The sequence below is a fragment of the Echinops telfairi genome, unplaced genomic scaffold (assembly GCF_000313985.2).
Source record: "Echinops telfairi isolate 266 unplaced genomic scaffold, ASM31398v2 ScPeMD7_655;HRSCAF=1070, whole genome shotgun sequence".
Taxonomy (NCBI): domain Eukaryota; kingdom Metazoa; phylum Chordata; class Mammalia; order Afrosoricida; family Tenrecidae; genus Echinops; species Echinops telfairi.
In genome coordinates this window covers 14,860,045-14,867,496 of record NW_022104553.1, presented here as the reverse complement: position 1 = coordinate 14,867,496, position 7,452 = coordinate 14,860,045, and the positions used below count along the sequence as shown (strand labels likewise).

The 7,452-nt window shown below is 57.8% G+C and overlaps 3 protein-coding genes across 4 annotated transcripts in view; 1 reads left to right on the top strand and 2 right to left on the bottom strand.

Annotated features, from left to right (window-relative positions):
• TRIM28 (tripartite motif containing 28) overlaps window positions 1–1,171 on the top strand; it is a gene marked incomplete at its 5' end in the record, with an annotated part of 5,188 nt that extends 4,017 nt beyond the window's left edge. The window contains 5 exons of the mRNA XM_045292292.1: window positions 9–151; window positions 231–354; window positions 438–524; window positions 607–744; window positions 837–1,171. Coding sequence (XP_045148227.1) covers window positions 9–151; window positions 231–354; window positions 438–524; window positions 607–744; window positions 837–1,013 — 669 coding nt within the window. The remainder of the gene's footprint in view (window positions 1–8; window positions 152–230; window positions 355–437; window positions 525–606; window positions 745–836) is intronic.
• Window positions 1,172–1,790: 619 nt separating this feature from the next.
• Window positions 1,791–4,579, bottom strand: CHMP2A (charged multivesicular body protein 2A). Of its 2 annotated transcripts, none has more exons than XM_004715658.2 (6): window positions 4,469–4,579; window positions 3,467–3,675; window positions 2,441–2,620; window positions 2,224–2,354; window positions 2,088–2,149; window positions 1,791–1,983 (listed from the first exon to the last, which is right to left on the bottom strand). In XM_004715658.2, exons 2-6 carry the CDS (start codon window positions 3,632–3,634, stop codon window positions 1,856–1,858), a joined length of 669 nt encoding a protein of 222 aa, XP_004715715.1. In that variant the 5' UTR covers window positions 3,635–3,675; window positions 4,469–4,579; the 3' UTR covers window positions 1,791–1,855. The 2 variants fall into 2 exon arrangements, with proteins under 2 accessions (XP_004715715.1, XP_045148290.1); XM_045292355.1 differs by lacking the exon at window positions 4,469–4,579 and adding an exon at window positions 4,146–4,421.
• A 605-nt stretch (window positions 4,580–5,184) lies between these two features.
• UBE2M (ubiquitin conjugating enzyme E2 M) lies at window positions 5,185–7,222 on the bottom strand. The gene is made up of 5 exons (XM_030886391.2): window positions 6,434–7,222; window positions 6,262–6,300; window positions 6,061–6,164; window positions 5,773–5,836; window positions 5,185–5,694 (listed from the first exon to the last, which is right to left on the bottom strand). The coding sequence occupies exons 1-5, from the start codon at window positions 6,596–6,598 to the stop codon at window positions 5,554–5,556; spliced, it is 513 nt and encodes a 170-aa protein (XP_030742251.1). The 5' UTR covers window positions 6,599–7,222; the 3' UTR covers window positions 5,185–5,553.
• Between the last annotated feature and the right edge of the window lie 230 nt (window positions 7,223–7,452).

The following is a 7,452-nucleotide window of genomic DNA, read 5'->3' as shown; positions in this document are numbered from 1 at the left end:
CCTCGGCCCCATCTGGTGGCCCTGGTGCCCTGGATGACAGCGCCACCATCTGCCGAGTCTGCCAGAAGCCAGGAGATCTAGTCATGTGCAACCAATGCGAGTTCTGCTTCCACCTGGATTGTCACCTGCCAGCTTTGCAGGATGTGCCAGGGTACGGGTGGGGCAGAGTGGGGCAGGGCAGGTGGGGGACTCCATCAGGATAGGCCCTCACCACCCACCCACTTCCTCAGGGAGGAGTGGAGCTGCTCGCTCTGCCATGTGCTTCCTGACCTGAAGGAGGAGGACGGGAGCCTCAACCTGGACGGGGCAGACACCACTGGTGTGGTGGCCAAGCTTTCGCCTGCCAACCAGCGGGTGAGGATAGGGACTGGGCTCGGGGCTCAGGGAGGAAAGCTATAGAGGGATCCAAGTGATGGGCTGCTCTGTTTGGTCTCTAGAAATGTGAGCGTGTCTTACTGGCCCTGTTCTGTCATGAGCCATGCCGCCCCCTGCACCAGCTGGCCACCGACTCCACCTTCACCCTGGTGAGTGCTCTCAGAGCAAGGCGGGAGGGAGTAGTTAGCTGGCCTCAAGCTCACAGCTCACATGTGGCACCCCCGACTGCAGGACCAGCCTGGTGGCACCCTGGACCTGACGCTGATCCGAGCCCGCCTTCAGGAGAAGCTGTCTCCCCCTTATAGCTCTCCTCAAGAGTTTGCTCAGGATGTGGGCCGCATGTTCAAGCAGTTCAACAAGCTGACTGAGGTGAGGATCCATGTGCCCAGAGTGAGGAAGGAGGGGCATCGGAGGCTGGCAGAGCTGAGAAACACTGACCACTGTCCCCATTCCCCACCCAGGACAAGGCCGACGTGCAATCCATCATTGGCCTGCAGCGCTTCTTTGAGACACGCATGAACGAAGCCTTTGGTGACACCAAGTTCTCAGCTGTGCTGGTTGAGCCACCCCCACTGAGCCTGCCTGGTGCTGGCCTGGGGGCCCCAGAGCTGCCTGGAGGCCCCAGCGATGGCCTCTGAAGCAGGTGCCCCCATGGCTGGTCTGGCCCTGCCCTGCCCCCACCCCATCCCCCTAGACCTCCTGGTGGCCTGGCTCCCACTCCCTGGTGGCCCTGACCCCCAGCTCCTTACAATATGGTTTTTACTTATGTGGATTTAATAAAAACTTCACCAGTTACTTGGATGCTGCTTTTTTGGTGGTAGTTGTGGGACTAAGCGTTGATGGTGTCTGGAAACTCAGTATCCTTATACCTTGCCCGCTGCAGTATGAGCACCAGGCCTCAGCCATTTTGATCCTGAAGGGTCATCAAGCTTGCTTGCTGTGGGTACTGGAACACAGAAGGGCCAGGTAGACCCAGCCACTACTAGCATTTTTTTGGCTTGGGATTGCAGGTTTCTCTCCTTAGTTTTCTTATCCATGTCTTGGTGACGTGAAGATTTACCAATAAGGTGCCCCTTTTTTATCACTGTGGCTGATTCACCTTTGTCTGGATGTGCATGGTATACGCCTGAAGGGGAAGTCAAATCGGGGTGATAAGGAAGGTGAGGTGTGCTGGTCAGCTGGTAAGTGTAGGAGGGAACAGATTGCTGCTGAGTCTGCATTGGGCCCTGAATACCTCTCAATTCTGGTTCATTTGACAGGTGTCCTGAGAACCAGTCCCTCCTGTACCCTAATGCCAACCTTGGCACACAGCCCGTCTTCCCTGGTCCTGCTGGAGGGACATCCCCCCCACCCCCACCCCCCCAGTTCCCACTAGTCATGCGCATCTGGGGCAGTCACTACACATTACAGATGGCTAGTGTCCAATCTTTATTCCACAGGCAATGCCTGTGGCCCCCCCAAGGTAGGTGGGGCTGGTTAGTCAGTCCCTCCGAAGGTTCTTAAGCCGCTCCTCCAGGTCTGCATCTGCATCAGCCAGGGCTGAAGCAGCAGCCTCTGCTTTCTTCCCACCAGCAGCCACACTGAGTGAGCCCCCTGTTGAGGGGAGATCTGCAAGGAGAGTAGGGGTCAGGGGAAGAGCTCCCCACTGCGGGGAGCAGTGCAGGGTTGGGGCTGGCCCAGGAAGGAAGTGGCCGATGGTTTGGAGTACTCACTGGACAACTCATCTGTCAGGCTGAGTCCCAGCTCATCCAAGACCTGGGACACAACAGCATCACTGGAAAAGAACAGTAACAGGTCAGGGCCTGCTAACTGGGTGTCCCCCATTCTACCAACCCACCCTTCCCGCACCTCTCCTCCTCGTCTTCCTCGTCACCCATGGCATCATCAATGGCATCATTCATCATTTCCTCCTTCATGTCCATGATCTCTGCCTGCCGTTCAAACTCCATCATGATCTTCTGGATCTGGGGAAGTTTCAGCTGGAAGAAGGGAGTGGGGGTGGGGGTGGGGGTAAGCCTGGGCTTAGGGGCCAGTTAGGGCGTAAGTGGGGAGGGGAGAGGCAGACCTGTCTGTTCATGGTGCCCATAGCCTTGGTGACTCCCTTCATGGCTTGGGCCATGGAGTTGTTAGACTTGAGCGTCTGGATCTTCAGGGACACAGCCTGGATGTTGGCCCGCATCAGCACGAACTTGCGGACGTAGCGCCGGGTGCGTACCAAGTCCTTGGCCATGATGCGCACAGCATCCTGCAGGATGGAGAGGTGGCAAGGATGGGGTTCTGATCGCCCCTTAATCTTCTTGGTATTTTCTAGCACTGGGTTTGTGGCAACTCTTAAGCTCCACCCAACCATTTCTGTTTTGTCTCCAAAGACCCTCCCCAAGGCCAAACCTGCTCAGGCCGCCTCCCTTGGTCCTTTTCCCTACACAGTCCACAGTCCTCCGTCCAAATGAACAGGTCTTGAGTTTCTACACTCAGCTGGAACCTCAGGCTTGAAAGTTCTTGAAAACCAACGCTGGCTTTTCTCCTCAAATTGGCTCTTACTCCACCTGTCTTAGGACATGATCCCTCTGCCTGGCTGCTCAGGCCTAACCTGTCAGCCACTCAGTCTCAGCTGTGCTACATGTTCAATGCCCCTCCCTGCACCACCCCACCCCCAATCCCCCAGGGCCCATCTCTTCTGCCTTCAAAGTACTCTGCCAGCCCTCTCCATGTCAACTTTATACACACTGCCCAGCCCAGACTGTCTCCATCTTCTTTCACTGGGCTGGTCCAGGTCACACTGCTCTCACTGTGAACTCGTGACTCCACACCCACTGTAGCCCATACTCTTAAAAGACTGGCTACATTGTCCCTCTTGAGCCCAAACAGGGCTCCTCAACCTTACTGAGGCTCGTGAGACAGCCCCTGTTCTGGGCTCAGAAATTCCTTCCTCAGAGAAGGTCTTGCTGGACTGTAATCTAAGTGAGACCTGTTCCCACATTACTCCGGAAGGACCTGTTTGTTGGCATGATACACCTCGTTTCACCATAACAACAATGCACAACGGGGATGCCACCTCCCCTGGTTCCAGACTCTAGACCCCCACACTCACCATCTGACCCTGCTTGGCCATCTTCTTGATGTCTGCTATGATTTTCTTCTCCTGGGTCTCCAGTTTCTGGCGCTCTCTGTCCAGCTCCCGCATGGCACGGTTCAGGGCCCGCTGGTTCTGTCGCAACAGTTCTTCAGGTGTCTTTCGGCGCCCAAACAACAGGTCCATAGTGGCAGGAGCCCACTGGTGGGCTGGGTCAGGTGAGAGGCCTAACAGTAGGGCATGGGGCCGACAGGCAGGACTGGGATCAGGGAGGGCTTGCAAAATGAGAAGGGGTAACCAGGTGGCCTGAATGGGATGCCCAGGGAAACTAGGCCAGAAGAGTTGACAGGTGGCCTGAAAGTCATGGGGTACCCACCCATCCTTCATCACCAAGCCCCTAAAGGGAGGCCAGAGGGACAGAGGGCCAGGGGTTCAGCTATCCTCTTTGGACCCTTTGTGAAGACCTGTGGTCTCCACAGACTGACTGGAGAAGTGCCTGGGTACACAGGTGCCCTTTGGTGCACCAGCACTGAGGGCGGGGCAACTGGGATTCTGAGGCTCACAGTCCCTACACACCAAGGAGTGGAGCCCTGGTGGCACAGTAAAATGCTTGGCCTGAAGGTTGGTGGTTTGAGACCATCTCTCCTGGGAGAGACCTACGGCAGGCAGCTCTGTCAGTATGGGCAGTTCTACTGACCTGTGGGTTTGTTATGAGTCAGAACTGACTCGTGGGAAACGGCTTGTTTTTGATGGGCGTCAGGCCTCTCTGTACAGTGTGGGGGCGTTCACGGACCCCACATGCTAAAGACTGGTAAATGGACAAGTGTCTACGGTGAACGCCACGATCTGTCCGCACGGGGCTGGTGGCAGGCGTGTTGAAGGAACGCAGTCGCCGAGCTGGGCGACGTCGGGAGGCCAGGGCGCTGGGCATGCAGAGTCCCAGGATAGGCGGGACCCGGCCGGAGAGAACGCCCCAAACACCGGCGGCCAGGAGCCCGCAACCCCGCAGGGGCCACTCACCGGAGCTGGGACGGGAGCCCTTCCGCTTCCGGGTTACGCTATCTTCGCTCGGATCACGGAGCGCCCACCAACGACGACCCCTCGGTCTGTCGCCTCTGCCGTTTCCGGATTAAACGACCTGACGTCACATGCCCCGCCCCCACCTGGAATGCTGGGAGGCGGCAGGGGCGGAGCGCGCGTGCGCAGCACTCGCTCCACTGCCGGTAGAGAAGACGCATGCGCCAAGGGTTGTCTTTATGCGGCCTGCCCGAGGGTGTTTCGCTGGTTCGATTCCTGCCTCTGGATCCGCCCAAGCTAGCCAGTTCAGTCCCGGGGCCATAGTCACCGTGAGGGTGACATACTTTTGGGCACCTTTCCCCGGCCACCCCAAGGCCTCCACAGCTCATGGCCTCAAGCAGGGCTCCCTCCCTCACCCTACACCTCAGCCACCCATCACAGGCACTGGCTGACCAGGCACAGGTCTCCCCAGCAGGCTCACTCGTGGCAGGAGTGGGAGGGGGCCGCAGCTGATGGGCACCAGTTCCCATCCCTCATTTTTGCCAGGGTGGGCTTAATCCCAGTAAGCCCAACAATCTCAGGCATTGGGTCCTGGACTCCACCTAACTCCACACCCCTTCCTCTCTGCTCTTGTTTGGCCGAGGTTCTCGGCCAGAGATCTTTCATGAACCTTGCCCACCCCTCTCACAACCAAGAACAAAGAGGATACGGAGGCCGTGCAGTAACATTCCCCTTTAATAGCCTGGTGGACTGCCAGTGGCAGAGGGCAGGGTTCTGGGTCCCCAGCTACACAGGCCCCTTGCCTACCCACCCGAGTACCCAGAGTGGGGTTTGGGGAGCACCCAGCGTGGGCTAGATAAGCCAATTCATTTCCCATCGCTGAGTAGGTCGGGGGAGGCAGCGCCAACCTTAATCACATGGTGGTTAAAAAAAAATAAGGAGGGGCAGGTGGCAGGGAGGGGAGGCAAGGCCAGGGAGGGGGACAACCCCCACTGGCTGCCCCATGTCCCCCACCTGTGGCCCCCAATAAATATCTGCTGGGGACACCGGGGCTGGTGGCCCTGGCGGGGGTGGGATGGGCGCCAACCCTATTTCAGGCAGCGCTCAAAGTAGGTGGATCCGATGTAGCCTCCCCGCATGGAGCGCTGCACATTCTGCTCAAACAGCCGTCGGTTGTTCTGCAGCACCTCGGCAGCCTCCTTGTTCAGGGGGTCTTCGGGGTTGGGCTCCTGCAGTCGGCAAGACAGGGGTCAGCAGCCTGCAAGGCACAGCCTCCCACAGTCCAGGCCTCCCTCACCCCTACTCACCAAGAAGAGATACTGCAGGCCATAAATTATGGAGTTTATCGTAAGGACCGGCTTCCAGTCCTCTCTATGGACAGAGTAGCAGGGTCAGGTACAGACCAAGGGGGATTGAGGATGTGAGGTTGGGGGAGTGTCAGGTCATGAGGAAGAGTATATAGGGATGGGAGGGACAGAGGGATACAGACTTCGACAAAGGTGGGGGTGGTGAGACAGTGAGAGACCCAGAGCCCAAGAGGGCAATCCCGAGGCAAGGCCAGGGTGCAGGAGGGCAGCAAAGGGCCAGCACCTCACCTGAGGATATTGAGGCAGACATTGCCCTCGAGGTCGATGTTGGGATGATAAACCATTGTTTCACACTTCACCTTGGGGGGGTCATGGGGGTAACCCTGACCCACCTCGGAGGGAGAAGAGAGAAGAGCAGGGTAGGTACCAGTTCAGGACTGGTGGGATCTCCACCCAGGAAGCTACTGTCCTTGACTACCTCAGACTCACCTTAAAACTGAATACAAACTTCCCACTTTTGTAAAAGCCCTGCCAATGGGAGAAAAGAGGCAGGTTTCAGGGTCCAGTTCTCTTGAGGTCTGGCAGGTAAACTGGGTCTCCTTCCCTGTATCAGGGCCACCCAGGGTTTCTGCAGGGGACCCAAGTCAGTATGGTCCCTCACCTCATCAGGACAGATGACCAGCTTGAAGTTGAGGAGGTCGTCAGGGTCTGAGAAGTTGATATCACAGGTCTTGGGCAGGTTCAGCTCGTTTATGTCTGAGTTTGGGAGGCAGGGATGGGGGGCAGAGAGGAAGGCACTTGGTGCAGGTGCCAGTAGTGCCCCCATGGTTACCTCCCAGGCTCTTGGAACTCATTCTAAGCCCTTCAACCCTAAGCCTTTCCTGACCTCCCTGATGGGCCTTCCTTCACCCCTGAAATGAGACCATCGGAATCCACAGAAAACCCCAAATGTGCACTTTCCAATGTATTTGTGAGTCTTGGCCCAGGTCGGACCCCAACTCTTGTCTCCACAACCCACTAATCCGGCTCCTAAGTGCCTCCACATCCATGTGGCCCACTCACAAGCCCAACAGCCTCTGACCGCCCCAGATCTCAGGTGGCCACCACCCATTCCCAGGTCCCCCCAAACACAGGAGCACCGATTTCTCAATCTGATCCCAGAACCCTCCCTAACCATAATCCCAGGCCTTTGCCACCCCTGCAGCATCTACCTGTCATCCCAAAGACCCACAAACCCCGACGACCCCAAGCTCAAACCACTACCTATGACTCTGAAACCCGGTGCTCCCAGCAGCATATTCTAAAAATGTCCCCCATCGCCAGCCTCTTCTCTGTTTGTCACCCCGAATCCAGGTTCCCGTCTGGGTCCGACTCGTGAGTTCCCGGCCACTTGCCCCATCCTCCGCAGCGGCCCCAAACATTTCCGGGTCCCTCACAACGAGTTTTAGGCCTTGGGGGATACCCCCATCATACGCTGACCTCCGACCCTGTCTGCCCCCCGTGATCGCATTACCGCGTCCATGACACCCCGTCCCTGGACTCTGCCCTCCGACCCCAGGTACCGCCATAGCCCGACCCCCACTCCTCTACCCTTCTGGATCCGCAGCTGCGCCGCCGACGCCTTCTTGCTGCTGCCCTTGGTGCCGCCCGCCGACTCCTCCTCCTTCTTCTGCTGCTTCA